Below are 27220 nucleotides of genomic sequence, written 5' to 3'. Positions count from 1 at the left end.
ATCTTTTCTCCTTCAGCTTCTATCCCCTGACCGTTTTATTTTTAAAAGTAGAATTTCTGTATTTCACTTTTAAAAATTAGTTATTGCATTTAATCCCCTGGTAGCTTTTTTTTGGTTAGAAGCTCAGAGAGGTACAGTTTCTGGCCCAGGAGCTCAGAATTGGTAAGTGATGGAACCAAGATTCAATTCTCAGGTTGCGGGACTCCAAGCCAAGGGCCCTATTCGCTGCCCCATCACTGCCTCCTTGGTTTGCCCATCCCTCATCCTCTGGGGTTCAGCTAGGTCTCGATCCAGAAGCCCTAGAGCCCAGGGCAGGGATCAACCCCCAGTTTTGTAGAAAGGAAGTAGCACCCCCTCGGTAGGCCCTCCCTCAACCCCACCCTGCCGCCTCCCTTGCCATCTGGTTCAAAAGCAGCCAAGCTGAAACGGAAGTGCAGACTGCCCTGCGCTCATTTCCAAAAGCTACCACCAAGAGAGCCTCCGAGGTCTTCCCAAGATGAAGGGCTTCCTCGTCCTCCTCCTCACTGTCAGCCTCCTGCTTATGGTTCAGGTAAGAGCAGCACTGCTGCCCAGGACTCCCCAGAGCTGCCTGGCACGGGAGGGTGGGAATGCAGGGACCCCAGGACCCAGCCTCCTCCACAGATGCAGAGGCAAGCAGGTCCCAGCAGGGGAACCGGGGACCCAGCAGACCCGGCTGCCCAGCCTTCCAGCTCCTCTGGCCGGGGTCACATTGCTTGAGGGCTGCCCCCTGGCAGCAGCCTGGACCCGAAGCTGGGGAGCACGGGCACGCTGCGGTGTCTGAGGGGTGTCATGGAGTAATAGGGAATGAAAGGTTTGGGAAGACAGCCCCTGAGGGAGGCTGGTGTCAACCCACAGGGAGCCTGAGGAAGTGCTCCTACGGGGTTGGGAGCAGGAAATGGCCAAGTGAAGCCTGCTCGGGTTCTGGAGGTCATAGAGGACCCCACTGGGGAGAGAAGCCTGGGTGTTTGGGGGGTACAAAGGAGACAGAAATCTCCCACTCCAGAAAGAGACTGAGAAATAGTCTCAAAACCAACCATCATTCCAGGGGGCAGCTTTGCAGGCATCCCATGTGCCAAGAGGGGACTAGTCAGTGTAAGAGGCAGAAGCCATCAAGTTCTCCATCAGGAACAGTTCGATCAAGCATTAAGAACAGTTTGATGACCATCAAAAACAGCTACATCTCCATGAAGAGCAGCTTGATCAAGCATTAAGAACAGCTTGATCTCCATTTGGACCTTTCTTCAAGGAGGAAGTCCCACCTCCCACCCTCTGACTCCACTCCCACCCCCATCTCAACTTTACCAAGTGCCTTCTCACTCAGTCCCATCTCATGGACCCTCCCAACTGTGATGGACGCTCCTCCCCATTCAGAAGACCAGGAAACCAGGGCTCAGAGGGGCTGGGGGCACGGCTGCTGGGTCTGCCTCCCTCTACACGAAGGAGCCGCTGGCCTGGGAGCGGTGAAAGGAAGGTTTCATGGGGGTGGGCCAGGGACCACCTCTGTCCCTGCCTGTTTGTCAGGGCAGGGAGCAGCCCAGGGAGCCCGAGAGGACCTGTGGCAGAGGCAGCATCATATGGGAGAAAGAGCTGAGGCCTGATTTATTGGAGGGGGGATGTTGTCTTTAAATAACAAACAGGAGATTCAAAAGTCCCCTGAGTGCCCCCCCACTTCTCCTCTTGCAGATACAAGCTGTAGTCTCCAGAAATACCACCAACAAAGTTACGACGGGTGGGGCCCCGGAAAGCAGCGGCCTGGGCAGTGGCTGTGTCCTCCTCTTGCTGACCAGTACCCTCATGCACCTCTTCCAGCTCAGCTGAGGTGACACGCCCCTGTGCCCCCTGAAACAGCCACCACCATCGCCAGCAAGAGGACCCTCCCTCTCATCCGTGGGAGGGGCTGATGCCAGAGATCACCAGGTTGTGGAAAGTGAAAGGGCAGCGCCTTGGGGGTAATGGCCAAAATGGGGCAGCACTGGTGTGGAGGGGCCGGCACCACCCAGGTGGTGATCAATAAAGTTATCTTTGTCCTCAGAGTGGGGTCCTGTGTCACTGCCCATCACCTGGCCCAGAGCCAGGTTTGTGGCACGCTCCCACCCCCACCCCCAAAGGAGGTCCCCATCAGCAGGAAGAGTGGCACTGGGGAGCTTCTGCCCCAGCTTCCCTTCCCCGAAGTACAGATGCTGGAGGGCCCTCTTTTTAGATCCCCCTGCAAGGCGAGGCCCAGCACCTGCCCTCCTCATGATTCCTTTTCATTGTATTTGTTTCATCTGTTCTTGGGAGCTGGGAATGATGGTCCCAGAGACCTCCCTACCAGCCTCTCCTCTCTGATCCTGGGCATCTCCAGTGACAGAGGCCCAGGCAGCCCCCCAACCCAGAACCTGGGTGTCCTCGGAATAACGGATTCGGGGAGATTCCCAGGCCCAGGAAGACCCCACCCCCACCTCCAGTCTCTGAGAATCCCCAGAAAGCTTCACAAGCATCCTCCTGTGCTCACAACTCCAACCACTGGGGGCTGGAGAAGGATGAAGAGGCGACTGTCTACTTCCCACCCCCTTACCTGTGGGCTGGGAGGGCAGGAAGGACAAACAGCTGCTCTGGCCACTCCTATTCCTCCTTGCTTTGGGGTTTGGGGAGCTGCAGAGAAGGAAAGGAACCCCAGGGCAGTTCCCAAAGGCCTCAACCATCTCTGTCTCATCCTTGAGGACTTTGGCCAAGGACCAAGAAGGGCCTGCTAGATTGGGTGTGTGGTGGGGGGGGCAGGGGGAGTGTTGCCTCTTCTAAGTCCTGCCCTTCCTGAGCTGGGGAGGGCCCCAGACCCCCCGTTCTGGCTTCTTTGGATGAAGCCAAACCTTTTAGCCTTGGAACCAGAGTTGGGGGAAATAGAGAGGAGCCCCAGTGGGCACAGCCCTTTGGGTGTGGGTCCCACTTCCCTCTCTCCCCTGGCTTGCTATGTCCCCCACCACCATGAACTAAGTTTTGTTTTCACCCCTCAACTTGCCTGCGTCCCTAGAACATTTTTCATCTGCCAGCTGTTAGCCCGGCCGACTCCTTCCCACCCTCCACGTCTCAGCTGAGGGCTCCCCTCCTCCAGGCTGCCTGTCGGTGCCCCCTAAATGGTTTAGGTTCCTCATCTGGGTGCCCTCCACTTCTGTTCTTACCCCATCATTGAATGTTTCACCCTACCCATCTGCAACCTCCGGTGCACTGTGAGTTCCCTGAGGGACAAAAGGACTCAGTTCGTGTTTGTGCCCCTACAGCCCTTGGGAGAGCTGGGACAGAGCAGGCTCTCAGGACGCGTCATTTGGGATGACTAGGACTATATTGCCTGTGTTGTCTGGTCCCAGGGCTCCCTCTGCTGGCGGAGGGAGGCCTAGCACCCGAGACTCGGGCCTGGAGAAGCCAGGCTGCATGTAGGGGGGAGACGGCAGGTGGACAAGCCACTCCCCACATGGCCCACCCACCCCCAAAATATCACGACGGACAGAATCGAGGATACCTAGGAGCATATTAGAAAACTTGTATTAGAAAGCCTATGTTACAACAAAAACAACCTGTAAAAACATTTCATCCCAGCAAAAGTCTCCAGAGCTGGGGAGGGCGGATGGGTGGAGTTCAAAGCACCTGAACGGTCCAGATCTGGGAGGCCCTGTCCGTGGCCAGCTCCCACAGCACCACGTGGTCCCGGTCGTAGCCCCGGCCACCTGGGGGGGGGGGTAAGAGACGGGGGATGGTCAGACTGAGCTGGGAACTCCACCGCCCTCAATCCCCTCTGGCGCCCTCTCACACACACATCCCCCCTTACCCTTCACATCCAGGATCCAGTTTTCGAACATCTGGCTGCAGACGTGGCCTGATTCATTGATGCTCCACTTCTGGCGGGGCAGGCGGCTCTCAGCCCAGAGCACCACCTTGGAGCCAGTGCTGGGGGGCCCAATCACCTGCAGGCTCATGGTCGGGGCCACCTGAGGCCCCAGGAGACCGTCAAACAGTGTTCCTCCCCATGGGGGTTCTGCCCACCCCAAGATGCCCTCAACACACCCGGGTTTGAATACTGGCTCTAATGGACCGTGTGACCTTGGGCAAGTCTCTTAATCCTTCTGCACTGAGGTTTCCTTGGGGAGGAAAATCACTGGTTCCTGGTTTTGGGAAGGATTCAACAAGGGAAACCATAAAAGGGCTGGAAAAAAGAGTCACTCCTCCAGGAAGCCTTCCATGACTGACTTCCAAAGCATCAGACAAGCCTCCAAGCCCAGCTGTGTGACTTTCAGCAAGTTGCTTAAGATCTCTGTGCCTTGGTTCCCCCACCTATAAAATTGGGAGTAGGAGAAAACCTACCCCATAGTGCTTTGTAAGGATTATACGAAGCTTTCAAGAATCCATAATACAGCGTCTGGCACACAGCAGGTGTTCCCTCTCATTCCAAGTAAAAGATGAAATCCTCTCAATGGCTTACAATGACCTACACCCCTCATAACCTTTTGACCTCAACTCCTGATACTTTCCACCTCACTCACTTCACTCCGGCCACTCAGGGGGCCTTACTAGAACTAGAAAATGCCAGGTATATTTGCACTGCAGGGCCCTTGCACTTGCTGTTCCCTCTGCCTGGAACACTCTTCCCTCAGATATCTGCACAGCTACCACCCTCAAACATCACCTTCTCAGGAGGGGCTTCTCCGGCCACTCTGTTTATAATTGTCGGCTCCCTGACAATCCCTATTCTTTCTTGATTTATTTTTTCTCCATAGCATTTCTCATCATCTAAGGTACTAAGAGTTTGCACTTATTTGAGTTGTTTCTCATCTGTTTTTCCCTACTAGGATGTAAGTTTCAGGAGGGCAGGATTTAGTTTCTGTCTTCTCACTGCTATATTCCAGCCCCTAGAAAAGGGCCTGGTACATCGTAGGTGCTCAGGAAATGTTTGTGGAGTGAATGTGTCATTATTAGTAGGAGTCAAGTCCTGTCATGGAAAATCAGAGCTAGACGGTCCCTTAGAAGCATCTGGTTCAATGCTCTTGTTTTGCAGATGGGAGACTGAGGCCCAGAGAAAAGCATGGTTTGCCCAGGGGTGCATTCTCCACCTCCCTGGGGGCCTGGAATCTGTGCATGTCTCTCGGTCTCTCAGGCCCACAGGTGGGTCCTGTTCCTGACTGGTCTGGGACTCCCGAACATGGGCCTAGGAGTGCCCGGGGCCCTGATGTCCCTGTCCCAGCCCCTTCCCCAATACCTGGTTCTTGAGCAGCCCATCCTCGTAGTACCAGATGCAGCTGCCTCCAGCTCGGGGCTCGGAGACCACCACATGGCCTGCCTTCATGTCCTCCACATGGTCTGGCACTGCCAGGAATCCCCCCAGTGCTGCATTCCAGAGGCGGAAATAAGCCCGGCGCTGGTGTGGAGAGGAAGTGAGGGTCAGGGGTCCCTGGGCAGCGATGCCCCCAGCTGGGCCCCCACAGTCCCCCAACTCTAGGCCTCCTAGTATCAAGCTCCCACCTCCTCCTTCCTGCCCCTAAATGTCCCTCAGTCCTGCTTCTAAGTCACTCCTCCTTTTGCACACATATACATAATGAGCATGCACGCACATATACAGTTCCACATCCACAGAGACACCTACAGACGTATGCAGACAGACACACTGACAGATACACCTCTGGTACACTAGTTGCACAGATATTCACAGCAGATCCACATGAATACATGCAGCCTCTTGACTCACACAACCTAACCCATACATGGGCCTGCTCAGGCTACTCCAAGCCAGCACTTATGTTTGCTAAGAGGATAGAAAAGTGTAGGAACACAGATGCACACATACTTACAAAGAGAAGTACGTACACACACCCATGCTAGCCAGAAGTGGTACACCCTGGACTGGACATCACACCTGGCTCTGCCACAAACCAGCTGGGGGCTTGGATGGCGGTGAAGGTAGCTAAGGTTGGCCACATGATCACCCTCCTAAGCCATCCAAAAGTTTTACAGACACTATTTATCTTCGATCCTCACAACAACCCCATGATACAGATCATCCCCATTTTAAAGATGAGGAAACTGAGGTCCACGGAGGGACAGGTCTTGCCCAAGGTTGCAGAGCAAATCCTTGTCCACTTCTCTGGGCCTTTATTTCTCCATCTGTACAATGTGAGGGTTAGAGATAATCACCAAGATTTCTTCTAAGAGTCTGAGAATATAGGGGCTATACAAACATCCTCAGACAGCAACACAAACCCTTTCCAGTGTTACAAATACAGGCACGCACAGTCAAAACCCACTCGCACAGATGCATGCACACACAGATCCATGCGTGAGCCTGCAGAGCCCACAGACACATGGACACAATGACGTCATGGGCACAGAAATCCCCTCAGCCTGGCACATGCACACACACCCAGACTCAGAGACCCACGGGCATGCCGCGTGTGAAGGCACGTGTATGCCAATGTACATGGGCACAGCGACATGCATCCAGACACACGCACAGACCTACAGAAACCCTTGCAGACACGGCGCTTCCCAAAATGAGGTGTGCTTACTACTGGGGGGGGGGGGTTGTAAAATTTATTTTACAAAAAAGTTTCAATCCTATGTGGATAAACTTATTTTTAAAAAAATTAATGGTTATGTATAGATTATAATGTATAGTAAGGAAAAATTATAGATACACATCAAACTCATGATTTCATGGATATTATTCCATACAGCAAGGACAAAGTAAAAAAAAAGTGAGTCAATTTAAAGAACATTAAGTGGATAATGGTCCAAGAGGAATGATTATATGGCAAAAAAAAAATGTGCTTATAGTACAAAAATGCTACAGGTTTGGGAAACATATGTGTATCACGCACAGACAGACACACGCCCAGACAGGCCCGCACAGACACACTCAACCCCAGATGTGCTACCCACCTGCTTGATGGGGTAGAGAGAACCCACCCTCTGGGTCCCGCTGTACGTCAGCCAGTTGGTGATCTCACAGCTGCCCAGCAGCCAGTGGCGGCCCCGGAAGTCACTGTGCTCACACAGCACCCAGCTGTGCCCAGCAAGTGCAGGAGACACAGAGAGGAACACAGACAGACAGACGGGTGGAGGAGGAAGCACGGACGTCAGAGTCTCCCCCATCTCCTTTTTCCCTATGTGGGGCCCACTCTGACTGCAGTTAGGGTCCTGAGGCTGGGGAGGGAAGCTGGGAACCAGATTTGCAGTTTGCAGGGCCAAGAAGGGGGCTAGTGAAGCAGCTGTGCTCTGGGGGGCTGGGGTCCAGCCCCTGGGAGCCAGCATCTCTTCTCAGTCTGGACTCCTCCCTCCTTCCTGGCTTGGACGGAAGTGAAGCAGAAGCAGGCAGGGGGAAGAGGCCAGAGCCCCCATGGAATCTGCATCCTGCCGCTCACTCATCCACATCAGCTGCCCCACGCCCCCGTGTCTCCCCACCACACTCACACGCCCCCCTTGATCTGCACGGACAGCACGTGGTTGCTGAAGCCCTCGGCTTGCAGGCTCCGCACCTCCCGGTTCAGTTCAATCTCCTTCCCCTCGAAGCATTCCAGGCCATACAGGAAAATGGAGGGCTCTGAAAAGTGCTGGGGGGCCAGGGAGTGGAGGAGTGAGGCCATGAGAACCCAGAGACAGCCCCACAGCCCCAGGCACCCCAAATCCCAGATCTGTACTTCAGGCCATTTTCCCTCCTAGCCCCACACCACAGGTCCACTGACACCCAGATTCTGCCAAGCGGTGTCCCCCAGACTTCTTAGATGCAGCATATCCCAGACTGGGCCCCTGGTGCCCCCCTCAAGCCCACCTTCTCCCCAGTGAAGGGCACTTCTAACAATCCCAAACAGAAACCTGGGGCTCATTACAGATGTTCTCCTTTTCATTTTCCTGATAAAATAGTAATAATAATGATTCTGGTGATAATAGCAGTTCTGATTTATTCAAGGCTTACTGTGTGTTAGATTCTGTGCTAAGCACTTTACTCTCATCTCATTATGACTTCTCAACAACGCTTTAAGGTAAGTGCTATTATTATCCCCAGTGAAAAGAGGGGAATCCGAAGCTGGAAAAGGTAAACCACTTACACAAGGCCCCAAAGCAGTGTTTAAAACCAGGTCTATCTGTCTTCAGAGCCAGGCTGCCTCCATTAGAGCCTGGCTCTGCCTGTTACCAGCTGTGTGACCTTGAGCAAGTTGCACAACCTCTCTGTGCCTCCATTTCTACATCTGTAAAAGGGAGAGAATAGTAGCAACCTACCTCACAGGGTTGTGATGTGGATTAAACGCCTTAATATGGGGAAAACCCCTATAACCCTGCCTGGCACACAGGGTGCTCAGTAAATGGCAGCTGTCCTGATGAGGGGCTGCTGTCACTGGCCCACCCAGTCAGTCGCCAAGTCCTACAGACTGTCTCCTGAATGTGGCCCCTGTTGCTTCTCTCCTTCTCTTCCCAATTCAGGACATTTAACCTGAGTTACTGCAGCGGCAACTTTGCTGCCTTGCCCCCTGCACCCTGCCAGCCCCTGCTCTCTGCTCCACAGCACAGCCATCTTTCCAGTGATCATGCCCCTCCTCCTGGCCCAGAACCTCCCTGCAGTGCCCGCTGGCTCCTACCCCACCCCAAGTGCTGATGCCTTCCCTGGACCACCTCTGTATCTGGACACACCACTCTGCACTGTCATCTTTATGACCGTGTGACAATGGGTTTCTTGAAGGTGGGGCTCTGTCCCCAGGACTTAGCTCAGCAGGTGCTCAATAATATCAAGAGGATTGAATTGGCTTTGAAGCCATGGGGACAAGGGGACCAGGGAGTTCTGAAGAAGATCGGGTCAATGCCCAGCTACACATTGCCTCAGAGAGAAGAGGCTCTGTGCCAGGAGCTCCCAGGGGCTCCCTCTGCCTCCAGGGTTGCCTGGACCTGGACAGAGGCACTCACCAGGGGAACCTTCTGGAGAGAGCCCAGAACCGTGGAGGCTAGGCAGCCCATGGCCGTGAGAGTGGGGAATTCGCCCTCGGAGAGAATGTGCTGGTCACCCTTGAAGTCCTTCTCATCAAACAGGATCCAGCTGAGGATAAGAACAATGGGGGGACATGATTGGGCATCCAAGCCTCCCCCATCCTCAGCCTGTCTAGGCTCCCCTGAGGTACAGAAGGGTGGATGCAGACCTGATCAATCCAGAGGTCAAAGAAAAATAGGCACTGCAGCAGGATGGACTGAGGTCAGACTTTAGAAAGGACTGAATGAAAGCAAACTACCCCCGTGGAGGAGAATTTGGCAATATCAAGCAAAACTACATGTGCAATTACTCAGCAATCCCATTTCTAGGAATCTATCCCAAGGACATCCTTCAAAAGCATGATATGACATGTGCAAGGCTATTCATTGCAGCAAAGTTTGCAGTAGCAGAGAGGGGAAGCAGTTCAAATGTCCATCAATAGGGGAATGGTTGAATAAACCAAGAAAAGAAAATGCAGTGTGATACAGCAGTAAAAAAAAATTAGGAAGAGCTCTTAAAGAGGTACAAATTGTTAAGTGAAAAAAGCAAGGTGCAAAGCAAACAAGATTGTTATAGATTAAGGATGTTAAGTTTAAGTCCCATGGTAACCACAAAGAAAACATCAGAGAATACGTGGGCTCAAATAGACAGAAAGTAGAGCACAGTTTACCAAGGGTGGTGGGCATGGACAATGGGGAGTTAATGCAAAATACATGAAGGATTTCTGTTTGGGGTCAAGGGAAAGTGACAGTACTGGATGGTGATGAGGGTACCGCATATTGTGAATGTGATTAACCCCAATGAATGATAAGCTTGGCAGGGGTTGGAATAGGAAGAGTTATGCTATATATATACATATGTGTGTGTGTGTGTGTGTGTGTGTATATCTTTTTTTTTTTTTTAAAGAAAAAAAGAGAGACATGATGACAATTAAATGAGATACGTGATCCTGGAGGGGAATCTAAGAATAGAGGAGAAAAGGCTCAAAAGGATGCTGTTGGGACATCAGAAAAAATGGGAATATAGAATGTAAGCTTTTTGTCAATGTTAAATTTCTTGAACTTGATAACTGCACTTAAGGTGATTACCTAAGTAAATATCCTTCTTCGTAGTAAATGTACATGGAAATACTATGTAGTTAAGGAGCATGATGTGTGCAACCTGCTCCCAAATGTTCAGAAAATGATAGACAGATAGATAGATGTAGAATGGTAAGAGGAATAAGATTAAGTATATCAAATACATAAAAATCCGTGAGTTTGTAACAATACTAAAGAAATAAATAAACTTCACTGGTCAGCTTTGGAGTTTGCTAAGACACCAATTCAAAAATTATTCTGAAAATTGATAAAGAGAAAAGATCAAACATAGATCCTGCCTCTTGGGTATAAACTGTATTTCAGGTAACCCAATAATCAAAAAGGAAAGTTCTTCATAGAAGTATTCTAGCCCAGATGTGTAGAAGGAGTAACAAAAATTAGAAAGTCATCATTTTGGGACTAAAGAAATAACGGGTCTAGGCAATTATCACCAACGGATGCTAAAATCCTTAGGTGAAAGGTAAATGGGGAATCTTATAATATAGGAAGTGGTCTTAATTCCATTAAAATGGCCAACAACCAGATGTTATGTGCCTCTGATGTGAGGCAATATAGCCTTCTTGACAAAAAAAAAAAAAAACGAGTCTAATCAAGCTCTAGATCTGACTACCATTTTACAGGAAATTCGGGGGACAGAGCAACAAGTTAAATGACACCCCAGGAAGCAATCAGCTAAATATAGAAGATGGGAAACTTACAGGGCAAATTACTGGGTTTCTTCAAACAAATAAATGGCCTAAAACAGTAAGAAGGAGGGACTGTTACAGATTAGAAACCAAATCGACTGAATACAATGTGTGCACCTTGTTTGAATCCTGAGGCAAGCAAACCAACTTTACAAAGGCATTTTTGAGACAATGGGAGAAATTTGAACATTGACAGGTATTAGATGATACAATAAATTATTAATTTTATTAGATATGAGCATGACCATGACTATGTGTGTGTGTGGGGGGGGGGATCCTTTCCTGTTAGAGATACATATTAAAGTATTTACCATGGAAATTTTATGATAGGTCTAGGGTTTAAAATACGCCACCAAAAAACAAACAAGTAAATAAAACAAGTGGTGAGCTAGATGGAACAAGACAGTTCATTATACTATACTATCTATGTATACATTTTACATTTTCCATTAAAACTTTTTTTTTTAATTTAAGATTGAATGATTCAGTCAATCTCAAAGAACAGTCGATCGCAAGGAAACTGAGGAAAGGAAATCATCTGCTTACCGGAAAGAAAAATCCCCCCTCCGGCAGCCCCTGTTCCCAAGCCAAGTTAAGCGCTTCCAGGCAGGTGCACCACCCGCACCGCCGAGCCTCCCTCCCGCCGTGTCCTCACCTGCCGCCGTGGACCCGGCACGAATGGGGCTGGAAGGAGGCGGGCAGAGAGGCCTGGTCATCCTCGAAGGAGAAGTGGTCGCCCAGGAAGTCGGGGCCAGAGAAAAGCTGAATCTGGGCACAGAGAGAAGGGCGATGGTTGGGGACCGAGAGAACGGTGAAGAGGGGAGGGGTGTGAAATGAGGAGAAAGGGCACGTGTGCCCCCACCCGCTCCCAGCGGAGTCCTCTCCTTACCTTTGAGACAAAGTGCAGATTGTGCTCCCCGACCTGATGGGAGAGACCAGTTTCGAGATTTAAGGAGGGTGCCAGCCCTGGGCCTCAGCGCCTCGGTTTTCGAAATTCCCGGTCCTTTTGCGGCGCCCCCGCCAGCCCAGAACCTCCCCAGCCGGGCGCCCCCCAGAGGCCCCGCCCCCTCAAGAGCCCGGAGTCCTTCCAGATCCCTCCCCTCCGCGATGGGAGCTGCCTGAACCCAAGCCCCGCCCCCACATAGGCCCCGCCCCCAAGAGCCCGGAGTCTTTCCAGACTCCTCCCCTCCGCGACCGGCGCTGCCTGAATCCAAGCCCCGCCCCCAAGAGCCCCCCCACAGATGCCCCGCCCCCCGCACGCACCTGCAGGACCGGCTGCAGCGAGGCGAGGGCGCTGTTGCCCGCGCCCCAGTCTTCGCAGTTGCGGTAAACGCCCTTCTCCAGGACGTACTGCTCCCCGGAGAAGCCCACCGCTTCGTAGGCCACCCACCTGCAAGAGGGGCGTTAGCGGGTCGGCGGGAGCGGAGCAGGCACCTCCCCTGGAACCGCCCTGGCCCCCCGGAGCCCGGCACACTCACACGCCGCTAAGCACGTGGATGGCTTGAGTGCTGGGGCCGTGTCCTGCCAGCTCCACGTCGGGCAACGCCTCGCTCACCTCCACGCTCGGCCCCTGGAAGTCCATGGCCTCAAACAGCACCACGGCCGGGTCCCCGAAGTCCTGGACCCCAGGGACAGTAAGGCCTCCGGCCCATGCCAACGCCCCTCCCGCTCACGGACGGAAACTACTGGGAATGCCCGGACCCCAAAGACTCAGCCCACCCGGGGAATTTGGGTTGAGGTGATTAGTGCAGCCTGGGGAAGAGCAGCAGAAGGGAGACAGGCTAGACCTCAAGAAGCACTTCCAGGTACTCTGAAGAGCAGGGAGGAGTACAAGTTCTTCCCTCAACAAACTGTACAAGGGGAGCCTCTGGGCCAGAGGTAGAGAGATGGCCCAGTTGCCCTCACTTACCGTTCGGATGACCCGCAGAGAGGTCAGTGCCTGGTCATAGCCTCCCCAGTGGGACCAGTCATCATATTCCCCCTCCTCCAGCAGGTACTGGTGGCCCCGGAAGCCCTCCTTCTCATAGGCCACCCAACTGGGGGAGAATGGACAGAGATTCAGTCACAGGAAGTCCAGGGGTTGGTGAGACAGCTGTCCCCACCCCCAGGTGGCCCAGCTTGCTCCCATCTCCAAGGGTTGAGGCCATGAGTGGGTAGGGGATGAGGTGGAAGAAAGGGTCTTGCGTCCTTACCAGCCCCCCAGGACCCGCAGGGACCCCACAGAGGCCAAGTGGGGGCTCTGGCTGTCCTCTGGCTGCCGCAGGTCGTAGATGTCTCTGCTTACTTCCCAGCTCTGGCCCTGGAAGCCTGGGGCCTCATACACCACAGCCTGGGAGGTGAGGGGAATGTCAGTTGTTGGGGAGTGGTCTGAGTCCAAGCACCCAGCCAGCCCAGAAACACCTCCTCTCCGCATTAGCCCAGAGCCCCCTCACTGATCCCCATCCCCTCCCTGAGCCCCATGCCCTTACCTAACACTGTCCACCCTGACCTCTCACCTCTGGCCTAGTCCCATGCACCAGAAGCCATTTCCCAATGAGCCATCAGGTTCCATCCTCCAAGACTCAGATTCTGGCCCCCAGGGCCCCCCCCATACCCCCATCCAGTCCAGACACCCTCCCCCAAAGACTGCCTTGACCTTGAAACCCAGACTCTTACCTTGGGCTCCCCTGGCTTCTCCACGCTTGGGCAGCCCTGCAGGGCAGACAGAGCTGAGATACAGCTCATAGGTGGGGGAAAACAGGTGGGGCTGGGGACACAGGATTTTCTTCATCCTGAGACCCCTGAAAATGGCTGACCCCATGTCTTCCCTCTTCCCCACCCCCTGGGCTAATCTCCCATCTCCACCCATTCCCATTCCCATTCCCCGGGGGAGCTCCCAGGCCCTGCCTCTTTCAGACTTTCCTGCCCATGGGTGTGCCCTGCACCTTACCAATCTCACAGGCTTCAGAGAGCCCACGCTGGGATCTGAAGTCCCCCAGGCCTCCAATGTTGGGTACTCTCCAGGCTCCAAGATGCAAGGGGTGTCCTCAAAGAAGGGTTTGGGGTACAGCAGCCACCTGGGAGAAGGCAGAGAGGCTGCTGCACCTCAGGCCCCCAGGAACACAGAGTGGTGGATGGGAGGGGGATTTGAAGGAGAGATTTAGGGGGAAGGACCCCATCAAGGGGAATCTGGAGGACATTTCAAGCCCCATAATCTCTTGCAATAGCCACATCAACAGCTCTCCTGCTGTGGCCTCACCCACTGTAATTTCACACAGCAGCTGGAGAGTTCTTTCTAACACACATACCTGTTTAAAACCCCCCAGTAGTTCCCTGTTGATTTAACAAATGACTGTGATTACTGAATCATTATATAGATATTTCTTTTTACTTTTTAGTATATTAAAATAGCCAAAGGGAAATACTGGAAATTTCTGATCTGTAATCAAGCTGCGTTGATCTCTGATAATGATTGTTTTACTATATAGCCTTTATCTTGTGATTGTAAAACCTTGTGACTGACCCCCACTCATACCCCCTTATCCTGTTTTTCAACTTTAGAGTCTTATGATCACTGAAGACAGCCCCTGATGTTTACTAATAGAGGCCTTAAGTCAGCCCAGAACTACTCCACCCCAATTCCAAAACTATCTTGCTAGACAGAGCCGGCTTTAACCAAAATTGGTCCACAGTAGCTTAAACTTTAACCTATAAGAGACCTATGCCTAATTATACTAAAAATCATACCCATCATCATATTAAGGCTGCCATTTTCTTACATATATTCTGAGATTAAGCGTCTAATCAATCTGTGCGTGCTCAATAATTAGAACATCTCTAACCTCATCATCTTGAGCCATTGTACTCACTATCCTAAAATCTGCCCATCGTTTGATACTAAAGAACTATCAGAGTTACTGCAGTTAGAGGAGACAGACTTTTACGCCAATAGGCCATCTGATCTGCTTCATGCTTAGCAATAAACTCCTTCTATCTTTAAAACCCTGGTGTCTCAGGAGTTGGTCATTTGAGAGCATCAGGCAGAGAACCCACCGCTTTTGATCGGTATCAGCAGTAATGTCCCTGCCACACAAAAAGGCCCTTTGGGATCTGGTGCCTGCCTTCCTCCTGCCCATACTGAACTTTCAAGGCCTAGAGCTCTCCCCTCTGGACATTTGCATGTGCTGCTCCCTCTGCCGGACACGTTTCCCCCATTCATTTAATTAGCAAGTATTTAGGGGGCTTCTACTCAGACTCTGCTTTAGGCATCAGGCATAAAGTAGTGACCAAAACAGACAAAATCCCTGCCCTTGTGAACATGGATTCTTCTCTGGGCCAAGACCTGCTCATCCCAGCTGAGATGCTTCCTCCTCCAGAGAGACTTCTCTGACCTCCGCTCCCAGGCTCCCACAGCTCCATACTTAACCCCCTCATGGAACCTGACTTTCTGAATGGCCACTGTCTGTCCACTTGTCTTCCCCCACTCCTCTAAAGCGGGAGCTGTGTCCTGTCACCTCTGTGTCCCCAGCACCCAGCACAGTGCATTTTAAATGAAGGGAATCCAGCACAGCGCAGACTCACAGTCCTGCGGAGACAGTGACTGATGCCACCTGCAGGGGCCTGCCCAGGCTCTGGGGGTCCTCCAAGGCCTCCGTTAGCTTCACCTGCTCCCCCGTGAGGTTCTCTTCAGAGAAGAGGCTGATCTCCGGGGTGCTATAGTCCTGAGGAAGGGAGGGGGTAGCAAATGAAGTGTGAAACACTCCCCCTTGGAGACCACCCTGCCCCCACCTGCCTCTCCTCAAGTCTGTCCAGCAGGGGCTCCAGGAGCCTTCTGGGATACCTTTGTGGCCATCTCCCCAGAAACCTGGACAGTAGCTGGGGTGTTCTCTGCCAGGCCTGCCAGACAAGCCTGAGGCCCAAGCCTTTGTAAAACCCAGCAGGAACTTGCGAGGCTCCGTGCCCGTCCTCCCACCTCTGGGGAGCCCGGCTTTCAGGCTGGTGGAGGGCTGGGCAAGATGGACAGCAGCTTCCTGTGGTCTAACTTGAAACCTTCCTTTATGCACAATCCCTGCCTCTGTCCAGGCTGGCTTCTGCCTCCACCTCAGGTCCTCTCTGCATCCTGGGTGATCCTTCCTCACTAGACCATTTTTCATTCACTCAATCATTCATCACATTCTGAAGCATCTGCTGAGTGTGAGCACTGTGCTAAGGGTATGTCCTGCCCCGTATCATTTGTCCCTGGTGGGTTTTATTACTCCTCCTGCAGATGAGGAGGACGAGGCTCAGTGACATTAAACAGCCTGCCCAAGGTCACACAGTGTGCAAGCAGCAGAGCCCAGGCAGAGAGCGTGGGTTTTCTCACTATTGCCATCCGGCACTTCCGACATGCCTGGCACACAGTTGGTGCCCAATAATGTCGAAGGAGTCAAATGAATCCAGGTCTATCTGACTTCAAAGCCCTCACTTTTTTCCCTCTTGTCCCTTATTACCTCCCACATGAAGATGAGTTCACTATGAGAAGCTGACCATAAATTGTCCACAAACACCTGCGTGTTTCTGGAGAAGCTTTGAAGACTCCTGTCCCCTCCTTTGCAGGGCTGGGCCAGTGCCCTCATTAAATCTCATCATCTCTTGTCATCTCTCACCAGGAGGATTGCCACAGCTCTGGGCTTTCATTTAAAAAAAAAAAAAAAGTCTCCTAGGCCCCTGCTTTTAGCCTTGGCTCTGTTTTCTGGATCTCACTAGTGGCCATGATGGTTTTGTCAAGCTTAATTTCGGTATTTAGTACATTTGTATTGCAAAAACAGTGAGATCTGTTTTATTTTCACTTTGCAAATATGAAATTGTGATGTTGGTGATGCCTTTTTGAACCACACGCCCCTCCCTTGAAGTTCAGAGGTCCCCTTGGCTGGCAGTCACAGCCCTTCCCAGGCCTCTGGACTCCCCACTCCTGTCTCTCATACCCCTGGCAGCCCAGGGGTTGATTAGATGTTTCTAAATCCCCAGTCTGGTTATATGGCTTTCCTGCCTCAAACCCAACCCTCATGCCCAGCTTGGCCATCAGTCCTGTAAGCAGAGAGGAGACCCTGCCCCCCATCACCTGGTCCAGGGCCTGGCGCACACACACACACACACACACACACAGCCGGGGCCCTGGGTGGTGGGTGACCCCACAGCGCACGCCACCCCCGCCTCTGCTGCTCTAACCTAGTCCTTCTCCCACACCAGCTCAGCACTTCCCCAGGCTGCTTTGCTCAGCTGGGTCTCGGCATCAGCCTGGCCCCTGCCTCTCCAAGCTGGTCTAGGCACACTTGCCAGAATCCTTTTCTTCCCCAGATGGCTCTGAGGGCAGTCCTCAATTAACCCCTTTCTGCCCTCTACCACATATGGCCTCTCCCAGGGATTCCAACTCTGGGCAATTGAGGCTGTCTCCCTCCTCAGACTGGAGTGTCTCCTCCCTCTGGCTCATGTTTCCCTCTCAGACCAGGATTCCGGACAGACAGGGCACCACCTGGCCCCCATCCCCATCCCCAGTCCACTCACCCGGACCACCCTCCTCAGGGAGCCGATGCCTTTGGCGCCCCATGCGGATCCCGGGGCCTGGAGTTCCATGTCTCCTTCCGGCATGACCAGCTTCTGGCCCTGGAAATCTGGCTCTTCGTACAGCACCCAGCTGTGGTCACAGAGACCGCAGGGTCACTGGGCGGGGTGGGGGATGTACGCACAAGGCAGGGTCTCAGCAGCTGATGTGGGTTTCTGCCAGCTTGGCCTGGGCACTTCTCACGGCTCCCCCACCCCCAGATTCACAGCCAGGACCCCTGCTGGGCACTCCCGACTCACCAGCCTCTCACCACCCTGATAGAGGCCACGAGGGCCCAGCCCGAGGCATCAGCAACGTCACCCCAGACCTCCCTGCTGCCACCCTGGCAGCCAGGCTCCGAGAAGAGGATCATCTGGAGAAGGCACAGGGGGTCCTCAGGCCCCATCTTCAAACCCCGTCCCCAGGCCCTGCCTGCTGCTGCCCCCACCCACTTGCTCCCACCTCCACCCTACCTTCCCAGGCCTGGTGTTCAGCTTGCTCTGGAATTTCAGTGCTGGGCTCTGGAAAGGAGGGGGATGATGAGAAGTTTTATGGGGGCTGCCTCTTTACTGCCTCACCCCAACCTGCCATTCCAAAGATCTCACACCCTCCTTATTCTCCTCCATAACCAAGAAGGATGCCACATTTATTCCCAACCTCCAGAGGTCCCATCTGGACCCTGTCCCAGGGCCTGGGTGCCCATCACTCCCATTCTCCAACTTAGGAGGCACCAAGCCCCTTGGAATCTACAGTGCAAACCTCCCGCTGTACAGATGGGGAAACTGAGGTCCAGAAAGAAGTGACTAGCACAAGGTCACATTGAACTAGACCTCAAACCAAAGCCTCATCCTCCAGAGACTCTGCTTCCCAGTACTGTGCTCGTCATACCACCCAGAGTCCTGATGCAGCAGAGGCCAGACCCCCTCCCTTGCCCACCCTTGCCCACCCAAGGCCACTCACCCACCCCTCTGGGGGTCGCGCTCGGACAGACTTCTCCGGCAGTGGCCGATCGCTGCAGAGCAGAGGCAACTGTCCCGGCACCTTCCTGAGCTCCGGTGCCCTGTGGGGCAGCAGAGCAGATAGTTTTGTGCCCAGTGGTTCTGGGGTGGAGGTCTCCTTGGTAGAAGGGACCAGACTGCCAAAGAGAAAGCTGCCTTCGAGACGAGACGTGGGCCTGCCGCCTGCCTGCCTCTCCAACTCCAGCTCCGGGTAGGGGCTCTTGGCACCTGCCATGTGCTTCTTCATCATCTCCAGAGGGGAGGAGAAGTCCTGGGGGGGCCTGGCAGGGTGGTAGTCCCAGGAGGGGCCGGGCCCAGCTTTGTCCTGCCTGCGCTGGAGCTTCTCATCGTCGCTCAGGTAGGGGTTCTCTGGTTCATCGTCATCTTCCTTCTCCTCTTCCAGCACTGGCACCCCCTGGGGGCTGGGTCCCAGCACCCACGGTCCAGGCTGGTCCTCCTCAATGGCGGGCAGCGTGGCGTACATGGCCAGGTAGGAGGAGCGGGGGGCCCGTGGCAACCGGTGAGTGCGGAGGATCTCAGGGGGCTCCATGCTCCGCAGGGTATCCAGGAAAATCTCCAGGTCAGCACTCAGGGCCACTTCATCCTCCTCCCTTGACATCTCTAGAAGCATCTTGCCATTGGTGGAGTTGGGGACAAGCTGGGTCTCCAGGTTGGTGTCTGTTCCCAGTGGCACTGGGGCAGGGGGGTGTCCTGGGCTGGGGGACATTTTGTCTACTGAGGAGAATGGGGCAGGGAGGGAGGCAGGACCCTGAACAACTGCCTTCTGGGTAGAAAATGGGGCAGCAGAAGCACCAGAGCCCTGGACAACCTCTTTTTGGGTGGGAGACAAGGTGGAGGTGCCTTCAGAGCCCTGGATAACCTTATCCTGTTTGGGAGATGGGGCAGCAGGGGCAGTTGGCTCTTGGACAACCTCTTCCTTGGTGAGGAAAGGGGCAAGGCAGCCTTCATTACCCAGAACCAACTCTTTTGGGGTGGGGGGTGAACTGGGGCTGCCTTCTGGGCCCTGGACAACCTTCACTGGTTTGGGGGATGAGGCAGAAGGAACATCAGGGCCCTGTACTCTTTCTTTCTGGGTAGGGGAGAAGATAGGGACAGTTTCAGAGTCCTGGGCAACCTTATTCCTTGGAGAAGATGGAGAAGAAAGACTTGCTGAGCTGGGATCAACCTTTCTTTTTGTAGAAAGTGGAGTAGGAGGTTGTTCTGAGCCCATGACAGCCTCACCCAGCATGGGCAAGATGGCGGCAGCCGGCGGATCTGTGATTCCTTCTGTTTTTACAGGGGGCAGGGCAGGGGGTCGCTTGGGCTTGAGAGTGAGCCGGGCCCTGGGGTGAGTGGACACCACAGGCTGCTCTGGGGGGTGGACGAGGCCCAGGGATGGAGTGTGGGTCTGGAGTCTGGGGGAGGAGGGGACTGGTGCATGGCCCTGAGAAGTCTGGAGAAGGAGCCGACTGGGGCTGGAGGCTCCCTGCACCCTGGGGGCCGCAGGGGCCCTGACATCCGGGGCTCTGCCCTGGTCTTGATCCGGGGGCACTGTAGGGACGTCCTGGATCTGAGGTGGGTGAGCACCCCCTTGGATGCCTGCAGGGGCCAGGGCAGATCTGTCCTTTGGCTCTGCCACCCCAGTCTCAGGTAGCTGCCCCAGGCCTGTCCCTCCTGGGCCACCCAGGCCTGGGCTCCTTGCCACGATGGCTGGGGGCCCGGGAATCCCACTGGCAGGTGGGCTGTGCTCAGGAGGCACGAGGCTACTTAGCAGCTCTAGGGCCTGGCTGCGGCTGGGTGAGCCGTCAGCCCGCGGGCTCACCACCACTGCCCGGACCGAGCGGGCAGTGTTGCGGCCCCTGGGCAGGGCCTCGCTGGCCAGCACCGGCCTCACACTCACACAGCTCTTCACCCGGCGGTCCACACGCCCTCCCACCACCGTGATGGTCCGCATGGTGTGTGTCACCCGCCGTTCCTCGTGGCCCTGGAGACTCTCACTGGCTAGGCCCACCCCCGGGTGGGGGCTCGGCTCACGGGGCCCACCCATGGGCACCAAGAACTCAGTCCTGGCCGCGGCTCCAGGGCCTGGCAGCTCAGTCCTGGCAACCTGGGGGCCGCCATCTCCCTGGTCCCCAGCCTCCTTCAGCTTCCCCACCGGCCTCTTCCCCTTGGGGGGTGGTGTGTATTTCTTGGAAAAGATAGGCCCGTGGCTCTGAAAACTATTGGAACCGGCCCCTTCTCGGGGGCCCGGGTAATCCACAGTCTCTTCTTCCCGTGTAGCAAAGCCATTGACTTCCTCTCCATGGTGGCTGTACTCGAACGCCTCCCCCCAGCAGGCTTCCGTCCGGGCCCCCGATACCAGAGACACCTTGTGAAATTTGTGTCTGACCTCTTCCCGGGCAGGAGGGCGCTGCCGCCACGTCAGTGTGGCACTCACCACTCGGGCCTCCGCCCGCGCCGGGGGCCCACCTGCCTCCTCCATGCTGGGCCCCGGCAACCTGTCCCGAGGCGTCCTTGTCTCCCTGTGGTCCAGCTCCCTGCGGATGCCAGGAAGAAGGGAAATGGGGTCAGAGGGTGGTGCAGGTGCTGCCCACAGAGCAGGATAACTGCCAGGATAGGTTAGTTGACCTCAGGCAATCGTTTGACTTATTGAGCCTCTGTTTCCTCATCTGTAAAATGGGTCCAATGCTTCCAGCTCTGACTTGAATCTTTAGGACCCTTCATCTGCCCCTCTCCCCATTTTTAGGTCATCCCTAGGCCAGGGTCCTTCAAAAGGTGGAGCTGAGGCCTGAGCTTGGAAGGAAAGACAAGGGAGAGAGCAGGAAAGGATATGGATCTGACCAGCCGGTCTACTGATGGGGCAGGATGTTTGCCCAAGGAGCCCTGGGTCTGGTCCTACGGAGCAGAAAACTGGACACCAGAAAGCTGAAAACTGGGCAGGCCCTGTTCTGATCCTGTGCCTGACCCTTAAAAGGGAAGTTGAGGAAAGACAGGCTTTGGCCTCAAGCAAAGCTGGGTTCCCACGGCCATGGCCCTCACTGGCTGGACACCCTTGGGCCGGCCGCCCCTCCCGTTCCAGCTTCAGGGTCTCTGTTCACAAAACTGGAGTGATAAGAGGATGTGCTTTATCAGGTTATTGCCAGGATTCTGTAAAAGAATGGAAACTCGCTTTATAAAATGGAAAGCACTGACTCACTGTCTCCCACTATCACCTTGGAGAACTGCAGGTGTGCCCCCACGTGCACTAGCACATACTTGTGATGACTGTCCACGTGTACGTGCACGTTTGTGTGCATCTGTGGGTCTAAACAAAGACCCTCAGACCACGGATGGCACTTTGGGGTTGGCAATGCACTTCTCAGTTCTCTCCTCTTGTGATTATTTCCCCCATTGTACAGATGAAGAAACTGAGGGTCAGAGACGAGGAGTGACTGTCCCAGTGGGGTGCAGCTGCTGAGTAGCTGAGCAGGGGCTTTTATTCACGCTTTCTGAATCCATGTCTCAGCATTTTCCTTCCCACCTCCTAGGCCGACACTCTGAGCCCATGTAACCATTCCCGCGTCCTCGTCAGCAGAGCACACTCTGGGCCTTATTTCTTTCCTGACCCTCCCTTGATCTCTTTGGGTCTCCATCACATCCTTTATTAAATGCTGATAAGAAAAACAACTGCCTAAGAAGACCTCGACTTTTAAGCCCCACAGCACCTGTCTGTTTTAATAACAACAGCAGCAGCAGTAGCTGTTTGTTAAATTACTAAAAAGCAGTCCCATTTCGCAGATGAGAAAAACAGTTACTAAGTAGCTTGCCCAGTCACACAGTAGCAAAGGCAGGAGTTGAACCCGGAACCTAAAATTCATGTGCTTAACCACTATCCCAAACTTCCTAACAGTGTATTTATTTGGTAAACTGAGATTCTTTGATTTGGTGCTTTGCTTTTAAAGGGGGCCACAGCAGTCCTGGAGGGGTCATCCCACTCCCATTCCCTGACTCCAGGAGCCCCTCCCAGGCTGCTCTAACCAGGGGAATCTTTTTCTCAGGCCTTACAGACCCCAGAGAGGTCAGACTGCAGACCTGCTCCTCCTCTCTGCAAGGCAGCTCCCAGAGACCCCACCCTGGGCCAGAAATGGACCCAACTCCCAAGATAAGGTGACACACTCCCCCATCTCCACCGTCCAAACTCCTGAGAAGCTGGTGGAATGCAGAACTTCAACCTTGCCCTGTAGCCCCAGCAGTGACTCAGGTTTTATGAGGGACAGAGATGAAAAGGGCTGAGGCCCAGGGAAGCCACCAAGCCTCACCTGACTCCCGGACCACTAGCTGCTATGGCAGAGACTCACCTGACCCAAGATAGGGGCCGGCTCTGAGCAGCCCTCACCCGGCTTTGTGTCTGGGGGTGGGCGGGGTGCCCCAACTCGATCCCCATCCTCACTGGGACTGCCCCCGACGTGGAGCGTTACCACCTCACTCAGCGCCGCCGCCCATGACTCCCTGTCCTCTTCATTGAATGTCCTTCCCGGTTATGAAAAATAATAACAACTACCATCCACTGAGATTACTTGTCCCTGATGGCGCAGATAGTAAGTGGCAGAGCCTGGTTTCTAACTCATTCGTTTGTTCATTCATTCATTATTGATTGTGTCAGCTGATGTGTTCGGCACTGGTTAGGCTCATCCAATGCTGACTTGCCTATGAAGGTGATCTCCTCGGAGTCCAGGGGCCAAAGAATTAGACATAAAAGCGGGAACCATGTTTGGAAGGTCCAGTAGGCTTTGGCAAAGCAGGAGGAAAGCAGCTTCAAAGGCCACTGGTAATCAGATCTGACATTGTCAATGACCTCCCAACAATCAGAATTCAATGTCTTTCTCAATGCAGCCCAACCCCTGAACAACACCCCTGAGAGTCACACATTCCACAATCATGTGGTCACTGGTTTTTTACTAGCATACCTCTAGGGACAGGGAGGTCACCACTTGACAGTTCATCAGTCCCATCCCTGGACAGTCATGACTTCTAGAATGTTCTTCAAACTGTGCTGGCATCTACCTGCCTTTAGCTCCCCCCTTTTGTCCTTGCTCCGAAGTCATACCCTAATGACCCAGGATGCCCTTCTGGGCCAGCAGACATGCCTATTCCCAGGGCCCTTTCTTCTTCAGGACCCCAGACTGGAAGTGGATTGGTGACCTCCAGACAAGGCTGGGAAGGGAGAGGCTGGGGCGAGGGGCAGGGGGAGTGTGGGAAAGAGCCTTGTCTAACCCAACAAGTCCTGGATTCTCCCCGCTTACCTCTGAGTCACCCCCAAACTAGGCCAAACCAGTCCACAGGCCCACACGCTGGCAAACACACACTGAGTCACAGAGGTGCATGCTGACACACAGTAATCTGTGGGCACAGACCCACAGAGTCACACAGGCCCAACAACACACAGGGATACTTGCACAGACATACATAGCAAGAGACACGTAAATAGACACACACAAACACACACATAGACACACAGAGAAACACACACAGACACACAGAGAAACACACACACACAGACACACAGAGAAACACACATACACAGGGTCACAAGAGTTAAAACCACATGGACATTCAGAGACACGAGAAGCATATAAATCCCATATGCACGCACAGAAACACACAGACACAATGACACACACACATGCACACATTCACGATACACATGCACTGTCAAGTCACAGCCACACGTCTTCCTCGTCTAGAAACCACCTCCACCTGACACATATACTCTTGGGGGCACACGCATCTTACACCCTCCCACACTTGCAGCCCCAGCTATGTCCCACAGCCTGCCACATTTGTCTACTCCTGGTCCAGAGAACCCTCCCCCAGAAAGTGGACACAGAAAGATGGTGTCCCTGGAGGTTGGCTTCCCTCTCTAAGTGAGCCCCGGCCTCTTGCCTGAGTCTGTTATTATCCACATGGGCCCCAAAAAGCCAGGGAGTAGCAGGTAGAGACCCGTGTCCCCCCCAGCTGAACCTCCCACTTCTTCTCTTCCCCCTCACCAAGGCCTGCCTCCTCCACCCACTTCCCTGTCCCTGCAGCTCTTCTCCCCTCCCCCAGCTGGAGCACCCCAAGCAGGTCTCAGAGTCCACCTGGGCCCCACATCTCCCCCTTTCTCTGCTCAGGAGCAGACACACACTGACTGCCGCCCAGAAGACCTGGGCAGTCTCGTTTCTGCCTCTGCGAGTAACAGTGGCTGCCACATCCACTTCCACAGGACCCCAGAAAATCCTAGACTCTGCAGATAACCACGCTCAACCCCAGAGCCAAAGAGACCCCTTTGAGGCAGGGTAGAGTGATGGTTACAGCACAGGCATTGGCGTTAGAGTTCAAATTCCGGTCCCTTCACTTTCCAGTTGTTGTCTGACTTTGGGCAAGTGACTTTAACCTCTCTGAGCTTTAGTTTCCCTATTGAAATTGGGAGAGAGGGTTAGTTCCTACCTCATGGAGCTGTAGTTAAATAAAATTAATATTTAATTAAGATTAAATAAAATTACATTTAGGAAACAACTTAGAAAACAAAGCATAAATGACAGCTACCACCATCTCCATCAGGAATTTTTCAAAGCTCTGCCTGAGGCCCCCTCCTGGTCATCCTGGGGACGTCTCGTGTTCACCCCCTTCTCAGTGAATTTTTGGGGACCCACCTTCCATCTCTCAGCCCACCAGACATATTTAGGACAGTCATTTCAACACAAATAAAAACCAAGGCACGGAGTTGGGTGGGGTAATTACTGCTGCGACCGAGATATTATTAACAAGCATCCCTGCCATTTGAGCAGCTCAACTCTCTGGAGTTCAAAGCATGTTCCTTTAACTGCCTCCTCCTTCCTCCTCTCTAGCTACCAAATCCACTTGCCATTTCAAGGCCCAGAGAGGTTAAGCAACTTGCCCCAGGACACGCAGCACCTTGGCTAGGTGCCGGTTCCCAGGCTGGGTCTGTGGCCTCCTGAACAGAACCGGGGAATGGTGGGTGGTGCTGAGGAGGAAGGTGTCCCCCATCCTCTCCAGGACAGGGTTTCCTCCTCCCCGGGTGGGCAGGGGAGGAGGGCAGAGTTGGAGCCAGGAGTGGGTGACAGAGTCAGCCCCAGCTCGAGGAACTGAATGAATGGACCTCAAGTTGGAGAAGCTCAGGGATGAAGCAGAGAGACCAGAAGGGGACAGCCAGGCCAGTCTCCCTCCCACCATCGCCCCACCTGGGAACCGGCATCTGCTCACCGCCTCCGTGGGGATCCAGATGCCCGGCCTGCCCGGAGCTCCTGCCGCTGGGCCGCGCTCCCCTGATGCGGTTGGTTTCTTGGCCGGGGCTCCTGGGGTGGGTCGGTCGCACACCCCGTGATGGGGCGGGGCCCCTGAAGAGGCTCCTGCCAGCCCCTGGATTCCTCAGGGCCGCAGGGGTGGGGAGCTGGTTGGGCCGGTTTGGGCTCCTCACCTTTCTCCACAGGTGCCTGCCCGCGCCCCTGCAGGGTGACAGCAATGCCGTAGCGGTAGCGGGTCCTTCCAGCAGAAGGCTGCGTGGGGAGGGGCTGGACTGGCTCTGGCAGGGCTGGGGTGGCAGGCTCGCCCTTTGCCCCCTCTGCCCTGGGGAAGGATTGTGGGCGGGGCCCCAGGGGCCTGTCTTCCAGGTTGCCAGGTGGCCCCGGCCTCAGAGAGACCTCTGGGGCTGCGTATGGGAGATGAGGGCAGGCCCAGCCTGGGGGTCCCTGTTCCAAACTTTGAGGAGTTGGCACCGGGCATGTGAGGCTCCTGGCCCCAGCAGGCTCTGCTGAGGCCGCTACCAGCGTCAGGCTCTCAGGCTCCATGGAGGCAGAGCTGGCCATGTCGCAGGCGCTGCCCACAGCTGGCCTCTGCAGGCGCCCCAGGGGCTGAGCGGGCCGCCTTGGGCTGTGATGTTGCTTCGGAAGCCAGGGACCACAGCTCCCTGCCTGAAGATCCCATTCGGAGCAGCTCTGGACTTGGGCCTGGGGGAGAGCAGAGGCAGACACCAAGAAGGACAGGGAACTGGTGATGGCATCTCTTCCCTGCCCTCCACACACCCCTGGACACCCGTGGCTGCCCTCCTTGGCACGGGGAAAGCAGAGCAGGGCTCTGACACCAAGCAGAGGCTGCCAGGGCTTCCAGAGTTGGGCAGAGGTGCAGAATTCTGGAAAGACCCCCAGCATTTAACTCATCCCCTCTCATTCTACACAGGAATATGAGGGCCCAAGAAGACAGTGACATGACTAAAGTCACCCAGCAAGGCAGTGCGTGCTCCCAGGCATCCACAAGCCTCCAGGCCTTTGGCACCAGCTGCCCTGGGGATTAGGGCTGTGTGGGCATGCCTGCCACAAGTGCCCACGGCCTTGGCCTGCTTCGGGCTTCCAGAGAGCCTGCAACCACCTCCCTGGTAACCCGCCCAGCCTGAGATTCCCACAGCACACCTGGGAGGAGGTACCTGGGCATCGAGAGGTAACTGACACCTGACAGAGCCAGGGAAGAGGGTCTCCTGAAGGTGGGCAACTCCTGACCTCTGCCTGCCCTCTCTCCCTGGGGCTCAGCCTGGTTGTGGGGATGGGGGGAGTCCAGACCCACATGGACACTGACCTCAAACCACCAGTTTTCAGGGATACGGTTGTGGCCTTGGCAACAGAGGAGCCAAATGTGTGTCCAAGTCCTCCTAGCAGGGAGCCCTGGAGCCCAACTGCCCCGATCTACTGATCCGAAATAGAGCCCTGCAGCCTCTCAGTCCCCAAGGCCAAACACCTCAAGAGACAGGAGAATAGAGTGATTAAATGTGGTGGCCTGGGGCAGGGGCGGGGAGGGGGGCAGCCAGGGTTTGAATCCCAGCTCTGCTACCTCCTGGATGCAAGACC

General features: G+C 54.5%; 1 protein-coding gene across 2 annotated transcripts; it reads right to left on the bottom strand.

Annotated features, from left to right (window-relative positions):
• Positions 1 to 3543: 3543 nt before the first annotated feature.
• CRYBG2 (crystallin beta-gamma domain containing 2) lies at positions 3544 to 27164 on the bottom strand. 2 transcript variants are annotated; one of them, XM_037828070.1, is made up of 20 exons: positions 25587 to 27160; positions 18307 to 20881; positions 17820 to 17867; positions 17607 to 17719; positions 17310 to 17439; positions 15348 to 15487; positions 13717 to 13843; positions 13443 to 13478; positions 12980 to 13116; positions 12697 to 12823; positions 12266 to 12405; positions 12051 to 12177; positions 11677 to 11709; positions 11443 to 11555; positions 8941 to 9070; positions 7456 to 7595; positions 6925 to 7048; positions 5249 to 5407; positions 3824 to 3983; positions 3544 to 3722 (listed from the first exon to the last, which is right to left on the bottom strand). In XM_037828070.1, exons 1-20 carry the CDS (start codon positions 26528 to 26530, stop codon positions 3634 to 3636), a joined length of 5592 nt encoding a protein of 1863 aa, XP_037683998.1. In that variant the 5' UTR covers positions 26531 to 27160; the 3' UTR covers positions 3544 to 3633. The 2 variants fall into 2 exon arrangements, 1 of the variants encoding a protein (XP_037683998.1); XR_005215457.1 differs by lacking the exons at positions 3544 to 3722; positions 3824 to 3983; positions 5249 to 5407; positions 6925 to 7048 and adding an exon at positions 8091 to 8231 and having other exon boundaries at positions 7504 to 7595; positions 25587 to 27164.
• Between the last annotated feature and the right edge of the window lie 56 nt (positions 27165 to 27220).

Source organism: Choloepus didactylus, chromosome 2 (assembly GCF_015220235.1).
Source record: "Choloepus didactylus isolate mChoDid1 chromosome 2, mChoDid1.pri, whole genome shotgun sequence".
NCBI classification, from domain to species: domain Eukaryota; kingdom Metazoa; phylum Chordata; class Mammalia; order Pilosa; family Megalonychidae; genus Choloepus; species Choloepus didactylus.
Note: the sequence above shows the minus strand (reverse complement) of the source record. Positions and strands in the feature narration are given on the sequence as shown.